Genomic DNA, 25224 nt, shown 5'->3' on the forward strand with positions numbered 1-25224 from the left:
AGGTGTGATTTTATGATTATTTCCAGGTTAAAAAAATCAGATGCTGCATTGGGTGTAAAGTATTGGTAAAGTTCACATAGCTATGTTTTTATGGTGTCATAAGGAAAGTGTGCACTTCTTGAATATTAAGTTAATTTATTGCATTGTGTACTTCTCTGAGCTTTTCTGCATTAAGAGCAGCAAGTACATTATGTTTGAAAAAGACACACAGAGAAAGTACTAACACCATTTTATGTGCTGTAGCAGTTCGACTCATTTATTGTTGGCCTGGGCACCTGAAGTCTGTAGCTGATAACTGTAAGAGTCTTGGGAGTGTTGAGCAATGGTTTTCCAGCCTGCCAGAGTGATCAATGCTTTTGATCGTTTCTCTTACTGTAGCAGGGAATAGGCTAAATAATGTTAAACACCTGTTTTTCAGTGGGCCTTCATCGCCACAGGTTGTGTAATAATTACATGTCAAAGCTTTGGTAACTACAAAAGAGAAACCATGCAGGGAATTTCGCCTTAGAACGTTTGAACTGTATTACCTTTTCAGTTGAGCTTTGCTGAAAGATAAAAATCTCTCATTATATTGGAATCTCTGCATTTTGCTTCTGATGCCTTCCCTACAAATGTCATTAGATGTCAAAACAGATCTGCAGTGGGTTAAAGGCTAATCTATAAGACCGGAGTTTTAAAGCAAAAGTGTGCCATTATGATAACAGGTTTACATGCAGCTCAGATCACGGATTTTGTTTTCCAAAAGAAAAACACTGCAGGTTCTTACTGTGCCGTGAAGCAGCGTAATGTTTCTTGTTGGGAGCTACAGAAATATTTGGTTTTCCCGGTTTTGTGCCCTAGTTAGGGAGAATTGAGCATTAATGTGATTTGTGAGCTGCAGCATAGAGTATGGAGTTTTGCAAAATGCTTGCTTTTTAAAAGTGCGTTTAGAGAACTTGTGTTTTTTTGGCAGGACCTACTATGTTGCTGTTGGTTGTATTATGCAAGTGCCATATTCCAGCCTTGTCCTAGCTGTTGTTTCTGTGCTCTTACTTAACCTGAACTGTGATTCTAAGTCTGCTTTTCCATATTATGTAGCTTGTTAAGCCTGTGTTTTTGGAACTCAGATCAGCTATTGGACTCATTTGGTGAGGGGAAAAAACCTGCAGGGCATCCATTAATGTTGGAAATATTTTTCCTGCATTTTACAGTACCCTGACCTTTTTCTTGTCACGTGTGCGTTGATAAACGTGGTTGGCAGACTTTGCTGTTCATTAGACCTTGTCTTGGTAGCCTTCACTCTGTGAAAGCAACGTCCCGGCCTCTGTGTTATCTCGGGCCCTTTTTTTCTTTTCCCTTTGGGATTAGATTTGTGAGGTAGGAAGCGTAAACATTTCTGCGATGCTTTTTGAACAGATCCCTGCCTAACAGCATGAGCGCAGAGGTCCTGATTGTTCCTAGGTCTTGTGTGTCGTTTCCCTAAATCTTCAAGTCTTTGTCTTAAAAATGTGGGCCGGGGGTGGAGATTTCTTCCAAGAAGTTGTTGGCAGCTGGAAGATCAGCTACTCCCGGTTGTTGCTTAATTTAAAGAGAAATGCAGTTTACTGTGCTGTTGCGAGATGGGAGTGGGGGAGGGAAATGGAGAATCTTTTCTGTTGTGGGAGGGGTAGGGCAGAATATTTTTTTTTGTAAATCTGTCAGATTGTTGATGCTCCCATATAGACAGGAAGTTTCATATATGCAGTAGTCCACACAAGTTAGTCCTGTTTCCATCTGTTTAAATCCACTGTAAAATTCGTACTCCGTTAACTGCTGCAAATAGAGTCCTGGTGTGGTAGCAGCCTGGAGGGGAAGGGGAATTTTTCCATTTTTTTAATACTTCTAAAGCAGTCTAGCAAGGTTGCAGAGCCTGTTTACAAAACACCCAAGGTCTAGGCTGTATTAAAGCATTGCGTTGCTGATATTTATGCATCTCTTCATTTGACAATTTTGTCATTTTTAGTTAATTTTAAATGTTAATTGCCATGGGACGGCAAGCTGGTGATGCACGAGAGCGTTGGGGGGGGGGGGAGAGATAGCATTACAGAGAGAGCAGGAACTTTGTTCAGCCTCAGAGGAGATGTTTTTTAAATAGATTTAATTTGAATTTGCACATAAAACCTGTCTTATCTTTTCATGTGTTTGGCTTATACAAGGATTTGCCTAGTGATATGGCTGTTGCATACTCTCTTCACTGCTGATTACCCTTAATAAATAGGTTAAGGCAGTCATTAGCCTTGTCAGAGTGTATCATGCTTAGTGCAGTCACACTGCCCTTCAATGGCGTAAGTCCTTCTCTGGTAAGGTTTCTCCTTTCACTGTTGTTGTACGTGTACTGCGTCTATGTGTATCACTTAATTTTCCTGTTAATTATCCCCCACTCACGGCTTTCTTAACCTGTAGCGAACAGGTAGGATTATTCAATCTTGCAGTTTATATCGGCAGCAGAATACAGTCTACTAATTACACTCTTGCAAAATCTGTGGTTTGACCATGTTTAGGTACTGTGTGTGTAATATGGATATATTTCTGCACACATTTAAATAAACAGGCCAGGCCAGGGCTGGGCAAGGCAGTGCTGAATGGTTCGTGTTGTGCCAAAAAATGGACAGCAAAATAAAATGGAACATCCATTTTTTTCTAGTGCTTGAGATGTTTGTAAGACCATTTATCCATTTTGTTTTTCTTAAAAACCAATTAAGGCGCTGCTCTTTTTCATTTCTTTTCAGTCCTGTGGTTGGTGATGTGCTGCTGCCTTTGAGGCTGCCCGAGGGGCACAGATGCCCTAGGTCTTAAGTGTCACCTGCGTCTCTAATTGCCTTCCAGTGGCTAAATGTCCAGATGTCCTGGAGTCTACATGTAAACGTGTCCAGAGACAAACTACTTTGTCGGCTGACAGCTAACCGTAACGGGCATTCAGCTTCAATTCTCCGCAGTTTAAAGTTGCTTTCTAGATTTCTCCTTGAAAATGCACCTGTAAGGGAAGAGAAAGCGAACAGCCTGCAGACCAGGGGTTCCTCATGTCTCCCTGGGCCCCTGCTGTACCGGCTGGTTTGTAATTGCTGGACTCCGCTCGACTGATTAGTCTTGTTTCGACAGTCTCACTGGAAGCCCTGCCCTGTCTTTCGTCCTCCCACTCGCCATTAACCTCTCCAAGGCACATCGGCTTCTGCTCCTCCATGGCTCAGTGGCTAACCGCGCAGCTTCGTTTGAGACCGAGAGGCTGGGAGAGTGCCGTCAGGCCTCCTGGGAAGGGAGCATGTCGCTCGGATCTCCCGGCTCGCAGCGATAGGTTCTGCTGCCCTGGGTCTAGCATGGCGGGGCGCGGGTGCCCTGGTGTTGTCTTGTCTGGTTCCGGAGAGAGTTGTGCGCGTCTGTGTGGCCTGGGGAGGATCTGCCTCTCAGCGTGTGGTCTGGGCTTGGCCCAGCCGTCATAGGTGTGTGTCAGGTGCAGAAGTGGAAAAGCTCCCGGAGTCGGGTTTTAATGGGTTGTTTTTGGCTGCCTGTGATCACGTGCGCTGCCTAGGCACAGCAGAGCTTTAAACAGAACTGTCATATTTCTGGACAGAAGTGGGGATCCGTTTATTTTTAACTTCATTGACGTTTTTTACTATCCTGAATTCCCATGTGGCATTTTAAAATATCACACACAATCGTCCTAGACTGCTCGGCCTTTTAAGCTATTCATTTTTTAGTCATTTTTAAAGCCTTGGTCGCGACTGAATGTTTTTGAATTTTATTTATGGATACTATTTATAGGATTAATGCATTTCGCATCCCAAGTTGCTAATGAATGGTGCTGGTGGAGATTAGTGTCTGAATTATTATTTTGCATTTCTATGCAAAGGTTTTTGTTTCTTTATGTTTTAGAGTGACTAATAAAAATTTACTTGTATGGTTTACTAGTATTACTTCAATGCTGTTTTCCCAGTTACTGTGCACCTGCAAAATCATATTCTTAACACGTGCTATTTCAGTATTTCACTGTGCAAAAAGAACATTAAAACCAGGTAAATAAGACGAATGTTTTGAGAGCTAAGGTTTGCTTAGCTTGGTCAGAAACGCTGACAGGCGCAGTATTGGCCGTTTCGAGTACAAGATTAACTTGCCGACTTCAAGGCATTCAATAAAAAGTTCTGCAATTCTGGGATTTCCTTAGAAAAAAAGTTAAGTCATTTTCGAGACGTGGAACAGATGTTGCACTGAGCTTGGAAATACACACAAGCTAATAAGACTCAAAAAATGGCTACAAACAAGAGGGTACCATTCAGTCTGACTGACCCATTTGGTAGTCAGTAGCTCACTGATCAGCCGATCTCATGCAGCCAGTTCTTGAAAGAAGCCAGGGCGTCAGCTTCAACAACATGGCTGGGAAGCTTGTCCCACACTCCCGGTTGCCTTAAAGAAGTGCTTCCTGTTCCTGCTGTAGTTTGAAGGTAGCTCCCACTCGATAAGAAGTGTTTCTCGTACAGCGAGAAGTGATCTGGGTCAGGTGACGGCAAGGTGCGTCAGCTCCCCCTGCCTTGAGTGGGTCCTGCCGCAGAGCGGGCATGTTGAAACCTGACATTGTCGTCAGCGCGCCAGGGCAGTGTAGGTGTGTGTGGGAGATAAGCATGCTTTCTACCCTAGAAAAAACGTTTCGGTACTTTTGTTTTGTTGTTGCTGCATTGTTTTTAACTTGCCTCCATTGCAGTAACGTCTTATAAAACTATATAAAATAAATAAAGAGGCTTATTTAAGTAATTTAAAATTTAGTTTGACATTCTATAGTACAGATTAGAATTTTTTTGTTGTATCTTAAGGGACACATTTGAGATTTTAAATGGATTTCCTTAAAGCAGCCTTAGAATACTCTTTCACTGCTGCTCAGGTTGTCATGCTTGACTTAAAATATGCAAAGGGGGATCTAGCCTGAAAGAGTATGCATACATTTTTACTCCCTGCACATTGATTTGCACAAAAAATGGTTTTTAACCTCCTACCTGCATCATCCAGAGTTGTGTGCTGCTGGTGCATATGGTGGCTTGATTTGGAAAAAACTGTTAGGCCCTGGTGTACTGTACTGCTGAAACATATTGTAGGGCTGATGTTTTTATCACTATCATAAAACAGAACTGAAGCGATCCCGCACAAGGGTCATCTGTGTACCCAACAGGTGGAGCTCAATGAAGATGTGAAGTCATTTTGTGTCTTATCGTTAGTATTCATTTTGTTCTTGGATAAATGCTACCTTCTAACGCTACGCTTGTAGGCAGTGAGAAATTAAAGCACTGCAGGTATTTTTTTCATTTCAGGGAGCATTGAAATTGCCTGTTTAAGAAGAGATCTTCATTGCTGCACTGTGTTCCCAGCAAAAAAAAAAAAACAAGAACCTGCTGTTCTGTTCTTTTTGTCCTTTTTGTAGTCAAGTGGTGTTTGTGTAGAGCCAGTTGCAGTATTTGTTTTGACCATTCTGCTGAAGTAAAGCAGAAACCTGACAGGTTGATTCACCTGAGTGTTTTAGCACTGACGTGGGTAATTCCTGTCACAGCAGGTCTGGTTTGTTCAATACAAAAATAGTTTTTCATAAATCTCACTATGGTTACCTGGGACTAACTGTAGATTACTGGTGGTTATAGCTCTTCTGCAGAGTGTTATTTTATTGTGCTGTTTTTCTTTTTGAATATCTGGCCCTTTCTGTTGACTCAGTTTAGATGATGGACGCTTTTGACTGAACCCGTCGCTACATGTACTTGCCTGAAGAAACAGCAAAAGAGCTTTGTCTACTACAGGCCAAACAAGTTCAATGTGTTTGTTAGGCAGCAGATCAGTAGAATTGATTTGTGACAGCAGTGTTAGAATCAGCTTCTAAATAGGCATTTTTTTAATTCGCTCTTAAAGTATTCCGCTCTCTTCATTGATGCCCCTGAAGTATTAACATTATTTTTTTAAATTGTGCTCCTGTATATTTTTTTCCTCCTGGTCCAGGGCATGTTTTGTCATGAATTGCTTCCAGAACACAATATATTTTTATCATAAGAGTATGCGGAGGATTCTGAATAGCCCTTCTAATGTAGAAACTAAGATCAGACAGTGGCTGAAAATTAGGAGCCTAGGTTATAAAGTGAGTGATTTAAAGCATTTGTGATGTGATCCATGTATATGCATGCACTTGCATATTAATATTCTGCAGGGATACTGTAGCTGTGTTTATACACGGGGAGCTTGATCACCAGAGGACTACCAGTAGAGCTCCTAGAGAGAACTGTAGTCCTAAGGAGACTCGAAACCTCACACAGTAATTGAGTGAATATTCATTACACATCCCAATCCCATGACATGAGCACGAGTGTTAATCCCTCCTGCAGGCATCAGTGAGCAACAACTGAACCACAAGGGTTCCAGATGTGATATCAGGAGACTACGGGCCTTTAGGTTAGGGGATTTACAGGGTTGTACTGTAAACTGTGATTTAAACTACTGTACATGTTTCATACAAAGAGCAAATAAACAAAAAGACTTGAACAATGATGGTGGGTGAAGCCAAAATGAGAATAAGCATTTTCTGTACAAGATTTTGGTTTTGTGTGTCCAGGGTAAGGGTCATAGTCTTATGACTATGAATGAGTCACATGTCACCTATCCCTAAATATCGGGAACTCACGCAAGCTATTGATCATTTAAGCGATCTTTTCATTCCAGGGACCTTGATTTGAGGACTGATGAATAGTCTTATATTTGTTCCAAAATTATCTGTCCATTTCAAGAAATCACTCACTCATTTGATCACAGTTATGTTGTTCCAGGTCTCTAGAAATGGTTATTTATAAGACCCGCTGGGGTGGGGCTCTCTTGGAGAAAAGGCTGGAGATGCTCCTGATCTGGGATATGGTTTTCTGTTTTTTATTTGGGGGGGGGGGGTGTCTAAAAATTTGCAAAGCACTGGGTTAACTGTCAAGAGTCTCTCTCCTCACTGGTTTCAGTAGGTATTTGGCATGGGGTGCAAATCCCTGAAGCATACTTAAAAGAAATCAGCTGAAAAAGCTGCGAGTTGAGAAATAATGAAGAAAACAATGCAAAGTACTTAGGGGTCGCTTGGCCACGTTCATCCCATGGCTTCGGAATTCGAAGTGCTGCCCTGATTCTGCAGCTGAGCTCTGGAAAGGCTCCAAGTTTCGAGTGTGATGGTGCTCGACAGTCCTCAGGAAATCAGTTTGACTGCGCCGGGGCGGTGCAGCGGGGCTGGCCCGTCTTAGCTCCTGGCGATGTTCACTTGATCGCGCTGCACTGCCGGACAGCTCCCCGAGCCTGGAACCCAGAAAGCCTGTGGCAGGCTTCTCGACTGCTGTCACATCATCCCTGCACAGCCAAACCAACCCAACCACCGTTTTTTTTTTTTATTTTAATCGGAACCCTCTAGTCCTAATTACAATGAAGGCTGACATTCTCAATTACCTGCGAAGCTTATTAAAGAAGCCTATAAAAACGAGGCAGCTTTTCTGCTGTTTGCACCACTGTAGAAGCCAGTCGATGGAAGAAAGAGCAGGGCAAGGATGCTGGTCCCGTTGAAACCCCCCGGGTTTCGGTATCGGTCTTGATCGCTGTGATTTTGTTTCCGGACGGTAAGTCAGGCTTCGGGATCTGGTGAGAGGAGTGGAGCATCTGGTGGCTCGGGTCTGTTTTCCGTTGCTTTGTTTTGCAGCTGGATCCCCGAACCCGATGAAGAACTGTTATCCAGATGAAGAGCTACGCCAGGGAAACAAACTCATCTGTTGTTTTTTTTCCCCCTCCGTTAGACTGTGCGGTGAACGTCCACAAGAGCTGTAAAAATCTATTAGCTGAGTGCAGCAGCAGTAAAGCCAAGGTTTGTCCAGCTTTGTTTTGGTCTTTCTCATTGGTGTAATTGTAAATAACTGGCCGTTTGTCTTTGTCCTTTCTTTGACATGCACACTGTACACAGATTTAGTTGGGTTGAAAACGAATCTGTTTCAAAAACTAGGCGGACCACAGCAGTCGGTCCATTTTCTTCTAATTGAAGGTGTTGTTTTGACCAGACTGGGGTTCCTGAGTGTTGGGCTGGATGCCTGCAGCACCTTTGTGAGGTTGGCCGATGTCGCGATTGAATTACTGGGTTTTTGGAGGCCCGTTCATTTGCATAGGTGCAACAAGGCAGAAAGGAGCGATCAGGTGGTGGGGCTCCTGGAGTATTCGTTTTGTCCCGGTTGGATTTGGGAGTCAGTTGTGGAAGGAGTGAGCTTTGCCGCTGGAGAATCCTGAACCACCTGGTCCGGGGTTTTCCTGATCTCGCCACCCTGTGTGTGTTTCAATGTGAGAGAGCCCGCAATATCCCACAGGTCCACAGACCCCCTGAGTTTAGCCTGGAGAGACACTCGCAGCGTCACACAGCAGCGGGAGAGGAATGCAGTGCCTTCGCAAGCGTGTTTGTTTTGATGGAGGAAGTTGAGTGCTGTTGCATCTCCCACACTTTCCAGACCTGCTTTACTGGCTCAGATGGAATGCGGCCTAGAAACTGCCTTTCTTGCATTTTTTAAAAACATAAAGGATACAGATTTTCATCACCTTGTGAATTGAGTTTCCTTTTTTTTATGCTTGATGTTACTACATTTAAGCACCTCGAGCTTCTCTTCATCACTGTTTCATTTTGAAATGCTTGGGAGGTCCTTGTGAATGCAGGTGTAGCAAATGTAATGAGTTCTTTTTCCTCTCATTTCCCAAGGATTTCTGCATGCTGCTCCCTCCCTTTCTCAAGTCTTATTTTACCTGGTGTCTTTCTTCTGTTTCTTCAGTATTTCCCATAAAAAGCTCACAGGATTTACTGCGGGTGTTCAGCTAGTGGTGGCACTTGGTCTTCCCAGTGCAATGTTTATAGTCACTAGACAGTACTGCAAGCAACTCACAGCTGGCAGCCCCACTGAAGCCCAGTAGGTATGAGCCTGGTCAGTACCTGGATGGGAGACGTCCTGGGAAAAACTAAGGCTCCTGCTGGAAGAGGTGTTAGTGGGACCAGCAGGGGGCGCTCACCCCACTTTCTGTGTGGGTCCTAATGCCCCAGTATAGTGACGGGGACACTATACTTTAAAAAGGAATCGTCCTTCGGATGAGTTGTCAAACAGAGATCCTGACTCTTCGTAGTCACTAAAAATCCCAGGGCGGCTCTCAAAAAAAGTAGGAGTGTTATCTTGGTGTTCTGGCTAAATTTTCCCCGGTCTTTACCAATCAGCTATGTTTACTTCTCGAAACAAAAAAAAAAAACAAACTGCAGAATTATACCCCATTAATAGAAATTCAAAATGGCAAGAGAGACCTGTTAGGTTTCCTTCTTAGTCAGGAGATTGCTTTAAGTAAAGGGTTAATTGTTAAATTTGAACTAGATGCTATTCCTGTTTCCTTGATGAGATCTGTTCCAGGTAGGATTTTATCAAAAACTGGACCCTTTCTCTACTGCTTAGAGTGATTGTGCAATGGTTAATAAAGCCATTTTGCTAATTTGTTATTAGGAAATAAATTTCCCATTCGTTTACAGTCATATACACCACTGTAGTCTTGAATAAATTATCTTTATTAGTCATTATTTTACTAGAGCTGTTCGCAGTGTGAGACGCGCTGTATCTCTTTGGGCACTGGTTTATGCTCAGACCTGCAGTTTGAAAATCAGGAGTTGCCGCCCATGATGAACACAAGGTTTTTTGACAAAGGTGTCAAGGTGAGCCCAGGCAGCTGGTGATGGCCCCAGTGCGCATATAAGCTCATCGCGGATGTGTTGTGGGTGTGTGGACAGCTCCTGTTGTCATGCATGTTTAAATTTTGCTCCTTCCCAAAGTAGCTTTGCCAGTCATAAAGCAAAGACTTACTTCTCTCAGCTTTTTAACCAGCTTACTGAACTGGTCTGACTTGATCTTCCGAAACCAGTTTGCTTTCCAAAACTCCTGACCAGCTTTATTTTGCTTTCTTTTCTCTGTTTTCTGTCTTGTTTCATCAAGACTAAATCAGTCTTAATGCTTGGTGAATCTTGCAGACCTGCCCTTGAACATTGCTGTACCAGATCAGGGGTATTCAGAATATACTTGAGTATATGTAAAAGTGGGGCCCAGCATTCAAATACTTGCAGAAACCCTTCTCCAACTAAACTATGAGCTACTATTTATGCTGAAAGTGGTTCAGCAAAGGATTTAAGAATAAAAGAAATGTTCATATTCAATTCAATTCAACTCGGGCTCTTACTGTAGTACAGGTTAATGAATTTGGATGTTCATAAATACCATGCTTTCATGGTAATTAGTGCTAGTGATCCTACCTTTTCTACATAATCCCCAGTAGTTCCTCTGAAATGCTGGCAGGGAATGACTGCTACAGTCCCTAGAGGGGCACATTTAGTTTCACAAAGGTCTTACTACTTAGTGCTTTTCCTCTCAGAGGTAGACATTTACTAAAAGCATCAGTTGTTAGTTTGGGTGCATGCTTTTTAATTATCACATTTTCTTTTTAATACAGGCTAAAGATTCCCAGTACAAGAGCACTGGATCTGTCCAGAATACTGTACAGTATTTCAATCAAGGTGAGCCGTTTTTTCAATTCCCTAGTGATATGCATTTACTGTTAATACCACATGAGTATAGACTCTTTTTTGAATGCCGAATGAGCCTTGAAGTATGATTTTCTGTTCAATCCTGCCTCTCTGACAGAGGCTTTCTATTCTTGCTTCATTGCCAAAAGAAATAGCTAGTTGTTTTATGTGTGTTCTTTGTGGTTTTACTGTGATTGTATTTTAGTTAAAAAGTTCTCATTATTGATTAATAATAGCGGGCTGTAACTGCTTTTTCAGTTTTGTAGCACAGCAGACTGACTCTTCACTTTGTGTGTTCAGAAGTGCAGCATCTGATATTGTTCAGTGTTCAAAAAAGCAGAACACTAGAAAGCTGCCATGAAGTGTTTGCTATTGATGTGAATTGCCAGCTACCAGGTCATTTTTATTTTTCCAAATCCCGCCTCAGATTCTCGCACTGTTATGGTATTTATGCTTGTTGATAGGCTGTCCACCTGGACTGATGGATGTGTAATGCACTAGCATCCTTGGGAAACTTGGAACGGTCATGCCTGTGATGGAGGTTAATACTCCCTCACAGTTTTGCTGCATGGGTAGGAGTATTAATTTTAACTTGCGGAGGACAGTTTCAAAATGTTATCGTGCTAGAGGTTTAAACTGACTGCCTTTCCAAGTCTATTTTTTTACATGTGGAAATGGAAGGTCTTTTTTTTTTTTTATACCCGCATGAGTTGAAAAGTAAATTTGTGTTTTTCACTTCTCGTCTCGACGCCCCAGCATGAGCCCTGCGATCACACTGCATTGATGGGTCGGGGGGGAGGGGCTAAGGAGGTGTAGACACGCCCTGCCCACCTTCCAGCCAGTCGTCTTTTTACACATCACAGACAACACGCCCCCCTCCAGGAGGTTCAGTGCTGATTGGTGGAGAGTTGTGTCCCTCACCCACAGCACCGCCTGTGTGCAAGCGCCCAGGGTCTCTGCCTCTTGGGATTACCAGTTCACAGTCAGATAGTGACCAAACCCAGGCTCGAACCCTTGATCTTGGAGCTTAACCCGCCCACATTTCAGTCTTATCCGGATAACTCGCTTGCGAGCACGGTACAGACAGCTTTAACCATGCCGTTTCTGAATAATTAGATTGCTTCATGCACTGTATATATGCCTGTGTATAACTTTTGTATTTTGTCCTTTGAATCAGCAGTTTCCTAAGCAGCTGTTCATTATTGCACAAGGGCTGTCTTAACCTTGATTTGTGTAGCAGTCCATTCCAGGGACAGAGTGAAATGTACAGCCGAGATAGTTAACCACTACACAGCTTGCCTCTTAAATTGTTGATAAAAGTAACATTTTTGCAAAAACAAAAAAAATATTTAATCTCTAAGTAAGTTTTTTTTTTTTCCTGACACTGGGAGTGGTTTTCAGCTGGCTTAGCAAGGAAGCCTCCCAACGGTCTGTTCAGCCTGGCAATGAAAAGGAAGCAGGTTTGTCCCTGACTGGACTCGGACAGATGCAGCAGGAAAAAAGAGCCCAGCCCAGGGATTCAGTGAAAAGCGCCGTGCCTCTGTCTACTTTGACCCTCTTCTCCAGTACAGGGAGAAATAATCGGCGGGGGGGGAGGGGGCACAGGTGTGTTTCTAGTGCCCCAAGCCCTGCCATGTAAGTCACTGTGACCCACAGCGTCGAAGGGCCTTGTGTGCGCTGGTGTGATTGCTGCACCGCTCATTCAACACCCTCCCTGGTGTTCTCATTAAAGCTGCAGACACCTTTAAAGTGAGCCAGCAGGCCGTCGCATGCTGCTAATAGATGAAACGCAGGGCATGGAGAGGCAAGGCGGGGCTCCCTACAGGGGTTTGCTGCAGTGGAAAGTTCTAGGTTTCACCAAACCCTCTAGGCGGGCGCTGTTTATGAGCGGGCCTGGGTACGACTGGATTTGCCTGCCATTGCAGCAGTGTGCTCCTTCTTCCCCTGTTCCTGTTTGGACAGGTCTGCTTTGTCATCCGCTTGCTTTTCAGCGAAGCTGTCCCGGCTCCAAGTGTCGGAGTGGTCAGGTTTTAAGATGGGGCCTTGTGTGGCAGCTGACCACTCCAGCTCGTCCATTGCCAGTTATCTGAGGTCAACCGGTGGTGGGGGTTGTTTATTAGCCTTTGGAATCGCATTGAAGGCTTAACCTGTGACTGTCTGGGACATAGGCAATGTGTCTGTAAAAGAAACACGTTTCTTTCCTCCTAAACAAGCTACCTGTTGTCCTTTGTCGAGGAAGTCTCAAGTTAAGTTTTTTCCCCTCGGCAGAGGTGAGAATGGGAATGATATTGGAAGCTTCTGGTGATTGGGTCGTAGAAATCTTTTGTAGAGAATAAAGATTCTTCTCTTGATGAGAAGATGCGCGGTTTCTGAGACTCTTACTTTTTAATGATCTTTGGTGGCGTAGGAAAGACACCTTTCTAGGAACTGTTGAAAAATACCGAAGGGGGGGGGTTGGCCTAAATGAGCAGGCCTCCTTGAAAATGAAAATAATAACCACTGCGGTGTTGAACAGCATGGCACTTCAGGCAGCCTTAACAGGCATTTAAGGTGTCCTTCACTACAGCTCCGCTACTACGGAGTGAGAGACGGCACCTCTCGGTTCGAGAAAGATCGCAGGCAGAGGTTGCTATATAAGCCTGCCCATCCTGAGCCCTTTCCCACTGATTAGTGATTCATCAGCGCTGCTGCTTGGAGCTGCGGTCTCCATGGAGAAGGAGCTGGCTCTCGCGAGGGCGAGCAGGCAGAGCGGCGCGTCCGCCCGTCCCCGCCTGGCCGTCTGGAGGGCGTTCTCCAAGAGGCTGGGCGTGCGGGTGCCTCTGCAGAACGAGCTGCTGACCTGCCGGGTCCTGAGGTCCCTGCGGAGGCGCGGGGAGCGGGATCTGAGGGTGTCCTGGGTGCAGGGGTGCTCTGACGCCATGCTTGTCTCCGTAGCCAGCGCTCCCCTGAGGGAGCAGCACAGATCCGGCCTCGCGGCTCCCGATGGCTCCTCGGGCTCCGCTCGCGGCGCAGGAATGACTCTCTCGCAGCGGGGCAACACCTCTCAGGCCACCGCCAGCTCAGCTGCCAACCACACCAACGGCCCGGGGTGAGTAACGAGCACCGTTGGTCAGCCTCTCGCCGTTCCCCTTGCTCCTGTCTGTTTCGGCGTTTCTCCTGACATCCGCGCGCAGCTCCCTGGAGCAGTTTGTCCCCTTGGATCCCTGCGGCCAGCTCGTGCAATTCTGACACCTGTGGTCCACCAAACTGTTCATTTCTCCCCCAGAGGTCCCTGAAATCGAAATCTGTGTTCTTTTAAAAAAAAAAAGCTTGCATGGATTTTCTCATCTTCTGTAACGCGCTTTGACAAGCCACCTTTAAAGGCGCTATATAAAATAGTTAATGATGATGTATTTGAAAATGGGCTTGACGGTGGAGGCCGTGCTCTTGACCAGAGGCTTGTGGGTTCAGAGCCCAGCTGAGGACACTGCTAGTATATGATTCCAGCACACCCAGCTGTGGAAATGGGTAACAGACACCATGTCTTTTCTAAAAGCATGAACCACATCGTCTCGCAAAATGTTTTTCGCTGGATTGTTTTTGCTTCAAAAGTTAGAAAAAGTGCCCGAAAAAGAAACGCCGGAGCTCCCGTTGGTTTGACAGCGTAGAATCCAGAAGTCAAAAGAAAGAGAAGTATTTTTTTTTTTCCTGGAGCGTGCAATCAGGAAGGGTTAGAAATATGAGAGCCGGGACGTTTTTTCAGGCTGTTGTACCCAGCAGAAGCACACGGTGGCGATCGTGCTGCTGCCAGCCAGGCTCTGCGCTTGCGCTTCCCGTAGGTCTGAGGGAGCCTGCGTGTCTTCCTGCAGGTCGATCGCGGGGGAGATGGATGAGCCAGACGCGTTGAGCAGAACCAAGGTCCCAGCCGACGACTCGGTTTCACTGGCACCTTCCGCCGCAGAGTCCATCATTGTTGAAGGTAAGGCGGGGGCCGGCTGAACAGACACGCAGTCCCTGCAGGTCGGAGCGCGCAGGTGTGTGGCCGAGGAGGGGAAAGAGCGGGCATCGGCTTGAGCAGTGAGGGCTGATCTGGACTGGTACCGAGAGCGTCCCACGTTCTTCTTCCTGCTGTCCACACTTTGAGATCCAGCCATTCTGTGTTGAAGAGCAGGGAGCTCACTGCTGCTTTTTTGTTGAAAGTAATGCCCCATCTCATTCCTGCGTTATTGGTTTATATTACAAAGTGTTTTGGAGTGACATTAGAGCCCATTGCTTTTCAAGTTAAGGTAGAAGATCTTTTTAAGTAGGAATATATTGCTCATGCAGAATATGCCATTGATACCATTCTTATGTCTGTATAGTGTTTTTGTGACTCTTTGATTTAAGGTTGGAAAATGTTCTTAAGAATTTGGCCTGTCGAAATAAGATTATTGTAGGTTAGAAAAGCCATTAGGTATTGCATTTTTAAAAGTGTTTATAATTGGCTCTGGTCATGCACAACCTCTGTACTCAAATGATCATGGATTATGCTTGGACTCTTAATGGAACCTGTGACAACTGTGAATTTTTTTACTAATTGTTCACCCATATTGAGAACACTGTGAATGCAGTCTGTTATTGCAGAGGGCTGTTGTTGTGCAAATCAGTTTTTTTATTTTATAGTAAAAGAGTCCAGGTGCTTCATCTTCAGGACCTGTGTTTGTCGTCTTTGTGTAGATGGCCATTATGCTGCTTTACGTGCGGAGCTTGAGGTGGAGTCGCAGGACTTGGAAGCTGAATCCTGGAGCCTGGCTGTTGACCCACAGTACTTAAAGAAGCACAGCAAGGATGCAATCAAGAGACAAGATGTGATATACGGTATGTGAGCTGCAGAGTTTGGGGCAGAAAGAGCAATGGATAGAGTTGTGGGTTCAAATCCCAGGTGAGACACTGCTGTTGCACCTTTCAAGCTAGGTGCCTTACCTGAATTGCTCCAGTGAAATACCCAGCTGTATAAATTAGTGAAAATGTAAGTTGTTTTAAAAAAAAAAGAAGTCAGCCAAATAAGTGTCTCTTTCCTCTTTAGTGCCATTGTCTGCGCTGATATTTCTGATACATTGTATCAGTTAGAGTTTAGGGGAAACTGTGTTTGTTGTCAACTTCTCTTCTGTGATCCAGTTTGTCAGACCAACTATACTACTAAATTTGCACAGTATGAAATTTTCTTCTTTTAAGTATTTAAGAAAAGTTTGATAATTGTAGCAAGACCTGAAAACAAGACATAAAACAAGTAAAAAACCAAAAGCAAAGACCAACCAGCAATGCTGGCGTCTGCCTTGTTGAGATAAGAATAGAGTTGAAGTTGGGGAAAACTGTAATCGCAGGATGACTGGATGTGTAAAACAGGGATGTGTGCAAAGCTCAGTCTTTTTCAAAGCACTCAAGAAAGGGGCAGCAGATCCTGTGGAATCAGTCCATATCGCCTGCCCTATAGAAACAAATCCTCTCCATTATCATGGAGGAGATAATCTCAAAACGTTCTGATTAAAGACGCGTCTCAGGGCTGGACGTGCCAGCGTGAGTGGGGGGAGGTATTTCAGTGTCGCACCAGGCCTCACTGCACCCCTGTGTAAGATGAGCCTAATGGTCTGCTCTCGTTTGTATCTGCTCTTATGCACCTTAACCAAGGAGCTGTGGGGTTCTGCCCCCTGCTTACCTCTCTCACGTTTTCTCAGTACGTGTTAACGGCTCAAGTCTGACTGGCTTCAACAGCAAACCTCTCATACTGAAAAGGAAAACCAAAAGTGTGTGAATAGCAATGATAAAGATAGCGTGTGCTCTACAAGTTTATATATTATTGAATTTCAAAATGGCTTTGGATATATCTTTTGATTGTTTATATGCATGTATATTTGTATTTTCTCTTGATGAATTCATTCCTTTAAGCCGGTGCCTCTTCCCATCTTGGTTCTTGGGCATTGGTATGTCTGCAGGGTTTCATTCCAGTTTGGCACTTAATGGCATACAGCAGCTCGTTATGGTGTTGATTGGAGCAATTTAGTATCTCCTCCCAGCTCTTCAGAAGCTGGTGTTTTGAAGAGTCCTAGAAAACCAGAAGACAACCCCCCCCCCCTCCAAGGAGCAGGTTATGATACCCCTGCTTGACATCATCAGCCAGTATAGCACAATTTGGTGCATGTCAGTGAGTTCCCTTGATTCATGGCAACACCCTGTGACAAGCCCTTTATTTTTATTTATTAGCCATTTTCCCCCCCCAAAGGAAAGGATTTGATCTTGGCAATCAAGGGTGTGCAATTAAATACAAATGTTTGCATGTTAGTGTGCTTTTTGGCGGAAAAGGCAAGGTTTTGATTTGGCACGTTAGGATAGATTTGAATCTAGCTGTATCCATGGAAATTTCCAACCGTAGAAAGCTGCAGTGATTTAGAAAAATCATTTTTGAAGAGTTTCGAGAACAAAGCTGCAATCTGACAGATTTCTTACACACCTTTGCTGTCCCAGCTTGCGCCCTCGCCCGTCCCGTTCTCAGGGAAAAGCAAGCATGGGGTGAACTGTGTCCTCCCCTGATCCCTGATCCCAGAGCCTGCCCTTGTTTGCGCACAGAGCTGATCCAGACGGAGATACACCACGTGCGGACCCTGAAGATCATGCTGCGGGTGTACGTCAGGGGGATGAGGGAGACCCTGCAGATGGACGAGCGCAAGGTGGAGAAGATCTTCCCCTGCGTGGAGAACCTCCTGGACATCCACCGGCACTTCCTGGCTCGACTCAAAGACAGGCGGAAAGAGGGCCTGCAGCCCGGGAGCGACCGGAACTACTCCATTCACAGCATCGGAGACGTCCTGACTTCGGAGGTGCGGTACCCCGCTTTCACAGAAATGCAACGGCCAACTGAACCAAACCTGAAGAATGTCATCTAGTCGTATTATCAGTCGTGCTTCGTCGTTCCTGGTTTTTCTGGTGGTTTTTCCTGCATGTGGCTTCATTATCCTCTTTTGGAAATCAGCAGCCAAATATCTGGACAGCGTGGAGGCAGACATGGTGCTTCCTGGCTGGTAATGACTGTGTCAAATCTGAGTTTAATTCCTTTGCAGTTTTCTGGAGAGATGGGTGGGAGAATGAAGGACAGCTATGGAGAGTTCTGCAGTCACCACAGTGAAGCGGTCAACTGTTACAAAGAGCTGTTTCAGAGCAATAAGAAGTTCCAGAGTATGATACGGGTATGAAAATGTCTTTCTCCCCTGAATAACCCAAACTTGCCCTGGGAAGCCCAGAATTTTTGTTGGCTCTCCTTGTCTGTTTTGTGTGTGGAGAAAAATAACATAATAGGAATTAATTTGTTTAATGTCCCTGGGTGAAAAACATTGTGTATTTGGACTTTTTTTTAGTTAAAATTGCTTTTCATTACAGATTTTGTCGTTAAGTGGCGTCATACCTTAGGCTTAAGGTGATTTGTCTTTGTGAAGTGATTGGTACAGAGTATAACTGCAGCCTTGATGCCTGCACTTATAATTCTGAATGTCTTATTGCAGGTATATTACTAACAGTGCCTTAACAACTGTCCTTACTCCTCCCCAGAAAATCAACAACCTTTCCATAGTACGGCGATTAGGTGTTCCAGAGTGCATACTGTTGGTGACGCAGCGCATCACAAAGTATCCTGTCCTTGTGGAGCGGATTCTGCACAATACAGAAGGTAATAATATCCTTACACTTCAGTAGAACTTCTCTGGACACTGTGCTCCGAGTGTTTCACAGATAATGGAGTTATTCACCACCACCAGTGTCCGGCCCCACCTGGATGAGGCAGTGACAGCCAGAGTGCGCCAGTCCGCTCCCCACACACCAGCTCTCAGTGGGGAGGAGAGCAGAGTGATGAAGCCAGTTCAGAGATGGGGATTATTAGGAGGCTATGAGTGGTAAAGGCTAATGGGAAATTTGGCCAAGACACTGGGTTACACCCCTACTCTTTTTGAGCAGCTCCCTGGGATTTTTAAAGACCACAGAGAGTCAGGACCTTGGTTTTACTCATCCGAATTACGGAGCCTTTTTACAATCTAGTGTCCTCGTCAGTATACTGGGGGCATTAGGACCCACATAGATCGCAGGGTGAGCGCCCCCTACTGGTCCCACTAACACCTCTTCCAGCTGCAGCCTTAGTTTTCACAGGAGGTCTCCCATCCAGGTACTGACCAGAGTCATACGTGCTGACCTTCAGTGGGCTGCCAGTGGTGAACTGCAGGCTGATATAGCTGTTGGCCCAGAAGAGAGAGGGAAATATTGAAATCTTCTGCTTTTTGAAATTTTAGTCAGGCTTTCATGATCAAACGAGCACTTATTACAAATTTGGTCCCTGCTTCAGTACTGAGTCTCTCAGGGCATTTTGGCATTGAGAACTAAAAACACATATGGCAACGTAGCTCCAGACTTGTCGAAATGGCATTTGTCTGAGCTAAGCATGTGGTTCCGGGACCGAATTGACACTCGACGGATTAAAAGGCGCTGATTGAGTTTGCTCCTGGCGCTGTTTCCATCCCCAGCTGGCACGGAGGAGCACGAAGAGCTGGAGCGAGCGCTGGGCCTCATCAAAGACACCATCACGCAGGTGGATGCCCGGGTGAACGAGTACGAGAAGATGACGAGGCTGCAGGAGGTTGCCAGCAAGATGGAGCCCAAGTCCTCGGGCAAGTTCAAGGATGGGCGGGTGTTCCGCCGCGAGGACATTGTCAGGAGGAAGCTCTTACACGAGGGGATCGTCAACTGGAGAGCAGCTTCGGGGCGCCTTAAAGGTCAGTATTCTCCAGGGTAGGAAGAAGTGGTCTGCTAGTAAGAAAAACTAGGTTTAGGTGCAGAATCGGTCAGTCGGATTGCAGTCTTGTGGGGAAGCAGGGAAGATGAGGTCAAGGGGTCAGTGGTTTAGATTTGCAGTTGTGTTTTGCGGGTTTTGTAATGAGTTCAAAATCGGCAAACTTCCTAATGGCTTTCATCATTGCTTTTTATTCTAAAGAGCACCCTGTCATTTTGTTTGTCATCTTTAATTCCTGCTAAATCTCACATTTGGGTCACATTCCCACAGCGAATGGCGGCTTCAGCTGCATTGATGCCTGTTAAAGTTAATCGGATGCTCTAGTTAAGTACTGATTTTATTTTTAAAAACTTTTCTTACAGATATTCTTGCCCTGCTCTTCTCGGATGTGCTTTTGTTATTGCAAGAAAAGGACCAGAAATACACATTTTCCACAGTGGTGTGTATTCCAACAAGTTCTTTTTTTGACGAGTCATAGAAAGTCTCATGGTTTTACGCACCTTCCCCCATGAAATAACATCTTTAATGTGCTTCTTTTCAGGATAACAAGCCTGCGGTTATCTCCCTGCAAAAGCTCATTGTTCGGGAAGTAGCCCATGAGGAGAAAGGGATGTTCCTGATCTGTGCTTCCTCCAATGAGCCCGAGATGTATGAAATCCACACTTCTTCCAAGGAAGAGCGCAACAGTTGGATGGCCGTCATCCGGCAAGCTGTGGAGAAGTAAGATCCCTTCAGTCTTAACAGATTTCCACCCTTTTATAGGGATATCATAAGGTTTTTACAATGAAATCGGTATACATTCTGTACTAGATAAGGCTTTGGTAAAGATCAAATAAGATCACTTTATTGGCCATATACAATTTCTTGCATTAGGAATTTGTCTTTTCCCATACCCCAGCCTGCTCTCCATGAGACACTCAGACAGGGAGAGAAGCTTGGGGTCAGAGCACAGGGTCAGCCATTTATACAGCGCCCCTGGAGCAGCTGGGGTTAAGGGCCTTGCTCAGGGGCCCAACGGAGTTGGATTCGGGATTGCAAAATTAGTAATGCTAAACTTTGGAGGTTTAAGCCAAGGCTGTTTTGAACTCCTGATTGATTTAATTTCTAAAAGCATCTTTCCACCTACAGCTGTCCTGACATGGAGGAAGGGCTTTTCAACGATCAGGAGGAAGAAGCACGAGCTGCCAAAATAAAGGAGTTGCAAGGTATTTCAACACCCCACACCCAACCCCCCCAGGCTGGAAGGAGTTATCACTGATTGTATCGCACAATGAGTTTTTATACTGCAGCAGTCGGGACTTTTTTTTGACTTGACAGCAATGTGACGGCATTGAAAGTCTTCCGCTGGTTTTACCCTCGCACAAATGTCCCCCAAAAAGATTGCAGGATGACAGATCCTGGAATCCTAACTCTTATCCTCTCAAAAAGCTAGTGTTTCTGGACAAACAGGACTGAGCAAATGAGGGAAGATCTGGAGATCCAGTAGGTATGCTATTGGAAATATGCTAAGGATGCATCCTGGGAAGGCTGCACCAGGTACCCAGCAGACACCACATGTCCTGGTATTGAAGAAAGCAGTTATTGTTAGATGACTCCTCATTTATGCCGCTAATTTATCATTCATGTGATCTTGCAAGAATGCAGCTAAACAACTTAAGAACTGGAATAAGTGAGAGGAGGCCATCAGCTCGTCTGGTCTGTTTGGTAGTCAGTGGCTGATTGATCAGAGGATCTCACCTGTTTCTTGAAGGAAGCCACATTATCGGCTTCAACAACCTGGCTAAGTAGCTTGTTCCACACTCCCAGCACCCCTTGAGGGTTTTAATTGCACCTCCATGTAGTTGCCACTTGTGCCCTCTAGTTTGTTTCACTCTTCATCCTAAAGAAGTCTGCAGGGCTGAATTTGTCAACGCCTTTTGGTGATCTTGAATGTTTGTATCATTGGTGAATGTGGGCATTCCTCTACCTCTTGCATGTAAATCAACAGCTAATTCATTCTCCAGGTCAGTGTGGCATTAATCTCCCCGACTGTAATTTCTTCCAAAATGATGACATTCACCGATGGGCCGGCACGTTGCTGTGACGACACCCGTTTTCCTTCAGAGCAAGCCTGTGTGGGGGTTGCTGCTGAGAGAAATGCCTTGACCTTTGTTGCTTAGGTATTCGGAGAGCGAACAGGATGTGTTCGAGGTCAATTCGGTGCTGTAAAGCACAGAGCCAAGTGTCTTGGCCGGACTATTCTCTTGAAGCGCTGAAATTAGATTTTGAACCATTTTGAAACCATTTCCCGTTTGCTTATTCCTTGGCAATGTTAGTGCACCTCCCGTTGTAACCACAAGATGGCGGTCTGCCCTTACTGAAAGAGCAGCATGTACTATGGCATTTAGACACTAGGTGGCATAAACTATCCACACTAACTCCTAACAGAAACGTCATGAGCTTTTGATTCGTCTGCCCTTTGATGTTGCTCTTTCTTGCACTATAATGCCGCCAAATAAAGGGAACACCTTGCTGTTCCACCTGTATTTTACATGTAAATATAAAACTATTCACTGTGGTTCATTTCCCAAGCATGGAACTTCCATGTGTAGTTGCTGCGTCTTCACATGTAAGAATGCTACATGCAATCGGCAAGTCTTGTGATGTTATTTCACCAGAGCGCTTGAGTCAGAAGGACAGCCAGATTCTGCAGGGCCTGACGGATAAGCTGCAGATCTTTGCCGAGATCGCAGAAATAATGGGATACGAGGACCAGAATCTGGCGTCACGCACCCGCCTGCTTTTCCGGGGAGATTCCGCAGACCTCAGCCAAGGGGAGCAGCTCCTCAGGGGAGCCATCGCTGAAGGTAGGGGTGCAGGAGCAGCAGGAGCGGACTGCTGGGGGGTGTTGCGAGGATGCTGTGTTCCCCCCCCCTGTTGTTTGTTATTGAAATTTGGAATTGCAGGTTGTTTTTAAATATATACCCCACTCCCGCTCTGGAAACGGTGGTGGTTTTAGGACTTGGCTTATCCACAGCCTTTTCTGCTGAGAATGAGTCACTCAGACTTGCTCCTCCAATGTTCATTATTTCACCGGCTGCGCTTGCCACAGCGCCTGGCTGGGAGTTGCTGCTAGCTGGAGGAGTGGTGCATCTCTCCTTGATGTCACTGCATGCCTGCAGACCCCTAGACATTTGCAGGAGGTGACTTTGCAGCAGGCGGTGAGAGGGCGACTGATTCCTAGCTGATTATTCCCAGCACTGCTCCGGATCGGTCTCAACCAGTTGTGCACTGCTTCCCGGAGAATGTCAGTTGCAGCCAGCAAGTAATGAACTAATGCCGTCTTGCTATAGCGATCAACTGACCGCCTGAGAGACTTGATTCTTTTGTGCAGTTAAGTCACCTGACTGAAGCTCTAAATCGAACATGCTTTTGCTTTTCAGTGGAGATTCTTCAAGCTCTCTTGTCCTCCGGGGTTAAAAGTGCCTCCCAGCCCTCGGGGGAGTCCCAGGGATCCTATGGGTTGCCACGGCGAGCAGACACCTTTGGAGGGTATGACAGCAGCCCCACCATCCTGAACAAAAGTAAGGGATCAGAACTTTCCACTGAAGCTTAAGATATGATTAGCCCTTATTGCAGACATGTGAAATACATGCAGATACATGACGTCTCTCTTGCATCTAATGAGTTGCTTTTTGATTTTGTAGCACTTACACCCCTCATGCAAAGTTGTCAAAGAAATAGTAATCAAAAGCAAGGAACGGTTGTTTATGCAAACTCGTGGTGCATAAACCATGACTGGTCAGATTTACCCTTTGCAGATTTAGCCTGGCTGAGTGTTGCTCAGGATTGGAATGTTCATCTTATCTTAAGCGTCCCACGTCCCGATCTGTACAGTGGATCTAAACTGTATGTCAGCGTTATAATAGGACTAGCGTGTAAATTTGAATGTGGTATACCTCACTGACCTGTGTGTTGGGGTTTAGTTAGGTGAAAGATTCATAATTAATAACAGAATGCTGATTTGGCCTCTCCGTCTTCTCTGCCGACCACTAGCTTGGAGCATGTGAAGCTCTTAAGTGATTGTCTGCCTCTTGGTAGGTGGCAGCATAAAGAAAACCTACAGCGGCAGCGACAGGCCCAGAGAACGGAGCCAGAGAGCGAGCTCTGACCCCCAGCTGAAGGAGATCTGTTGCCGTGAGAGTCTGGAACAGTCGGTAAATGTATAAGAGCACATTCCTGGCAGAGCACCGAGAATCCTGGGCTCCATTCAGACTGTGACTGATGCAGTGGAAGGGATGCAAACATGATTCTTTCTGCCTCTTGGGTCTTCTTAGTGTTAGATGGGGTTTTTTTTTTCTGCTTCCATTTAGAGGCCAATAAGAATTGGTGTGGCAAAACGTGCTCAGTGATTCTTGGTTATATTGCGATGTAGTGTTCGGTATTGCAGAAACCAAATCATCCTCTTGTGCTTTTATCACCATGTTTCAGAGCTGTCCCCTTTTAAATGCTTGGGTTATTTTTCCAGGCTGATGAGCCCTCTGAAAGCAGTTGGACCCCTATCTGGAACAGTTGCTTCCCAGAAGCAGAGGTAACTAATATTTGCCATTGGAGGTCAAGACTTGATGGCTACAGCATAATCTTGGCGTGTGCTTAGATATCGAATACGTTATGGAGCCGTGCATAGACAGCAAATAGTTGTGGAATGAGTAGCCAGTCTTTTGTAAAACCCCAAACTAACAAAACTGTGAATTGTATCCCTCTGTTCTGGTTTCTCCTTTTTGAAAGTTGACACAAGGAAGAGATCTTGTCGAAGTTTCTTCACATTCATTTCAAGTTAGGAAGTTATGCGATGAATGTGTGGGAATCAAATCTCTGGTTTTCAGAGCCTCATTTAGAAGAATGTCAGAAATGCAGTTCAGAATACTTCATTCCTTTCAGCTGTGAAATCCTGGCTTCCTCATTCCTTTACCTTCTGAGCAGAGCTAAAATTATTCTAATTGTTTTGTAAGGTCTGTAAAGTCTGTAAATTAAAAAGGTAACTGAAATACTGGAACTGAAATGTTACCTGTATGATGTGGGCAGTTTATTGGACAACAAAATAAGTCATCCTGTACTTTGAATTTCCCAATGAGCCTAACTTTTCAAAATGTTTAAAGGATACTTGCCCTATTAAACATATTCTTTTCTTTTTTTATAGTTTTTCGATCGAGTGTTGATGCTTTCACAGCGACTTTACAGTCTCCAGGTAAAATGTTTATGAATATTAAGCTCCGTTTGGGCAGAACTGTTTTTAAAAGAAATTTATCGAGTTAGTGTCAATTTTAGCCTGCTTACTGGGTGGAGACCTGAGGGGTTTTATTTAGAACTTCCAGTTAATGCTAGAAACTGTTGCTAAGAGTATTTCAAATTCTGCTTTTGCATTCAGATGCCTCAAAGTATAAAGAAAAAGAGTCTGTGGTCATTTTTGCCTTCTTATTTTTATTGCAATCATCTTGCATGAGAAACTTGTGTCCTGATTGCCATTCTGCCCTCTAGATCACTGCCTGCTTGACTGCAATTGAAGTAAAGTAAAGTTACAGCACAGTAACTGTGCTGTTAGTAGACAGTAAATACGTATTACTGAATGCCAATTAAAAATATTGCAATTTGTTACTATCTCTTGTTTGCAATGTCTGTATATTGAAAGAGCAGGGGGGTCATTTTCCATTCAGTCCTGCACCTCTGTTGCGAAGAGTATTACAAATTCTGCTCTTTTGCATTCAGAAGCCTTAAAGTATAACGAAAATATATTGTGTCATTTGGGTAAATAGAAATTGTTTTGGGGCTCTTGACTATTTTTCTAAAAATTATGGAACACACTGGGAGCACATAGCAA

At 44.8% G+C, this 25224-nt stretch overlaps 1 protein-coding gene across 2 annotated transcripts in view; it reads left to right on the plus strand.

Moving 5' to 3' along the window:
- The window catches only part of arhgef18b (rho/rac guanine nucleotide exchange factor (GEF) 18b), a 63116-nt gene that overhangs the window by 24596 nt on the left and 13296 nt on the right, over positions 1-25224 (plus strand). For both annotated transcript variants that reach the window (XM_069186155.1, XM_069186156.1), the window contains 17 exons: positions 7794-7861; positions 10510-10573; positions 13517-13670; positions 14431-14540; positions 15278-15418; positions 17165-17415; positions 17656-17781; positions 18140-18257; positions 19102-19350; positions 19730-19806; positions 19909-20087; positions 20496-20572; positions 22025-22213; positions 22790-22930; positions 23448-23563; positions 23875-23937; positions 24547-24594. In XM_069186155.1, coding sequence (XP_069042256.1) covers positions 7794-7861; positions 10510-10573; positions 13517-13670; positions 14431-14540; positions 15278-15418; positions 17165-17415; positions 17656-17781; positions 18140-18257; positions 19102-19350; positions 19730-19806; positions 19909-20087; positions 20496-20572; positions 22025-22213; positions 22790-22930; positions 23448-23563; positions 23875-23937; positions 24547-24594 — 2171 coding nt within the window. The remainder of the gene's footprint in view (positions 1-7793; positions 7862-10509; positions 10574-13516; positions 13671-14430; positions 14541-15277; positions 15419-17164; positions 17416-17655; positions 17782-18139; positions 18258-19101; positions 19351-19729; positions 19807-19908; positions 20088-20495; positions 20573-22024; positions 22214-22789; positions 22931-23447; positions 23564-23874; positions 23938-24546; positions 24595-25224) is intronic.

This window comes from Lepisosteus oculatus, chromosome 29 (genome assembly GCF_040954835.1).
Source record: "Lepisosteus oculatus isolate fLepOcu1 chromosome 29, fLepOcu1.hap2, whole genome shotgun sequence".
Lineage (NCBI taxonomy): Eukaryota > Metazoa > Chordata > Actinopteri > Semionotiformes > Lepisosteidae > Lepisosteus > Lepisosteus oculatus.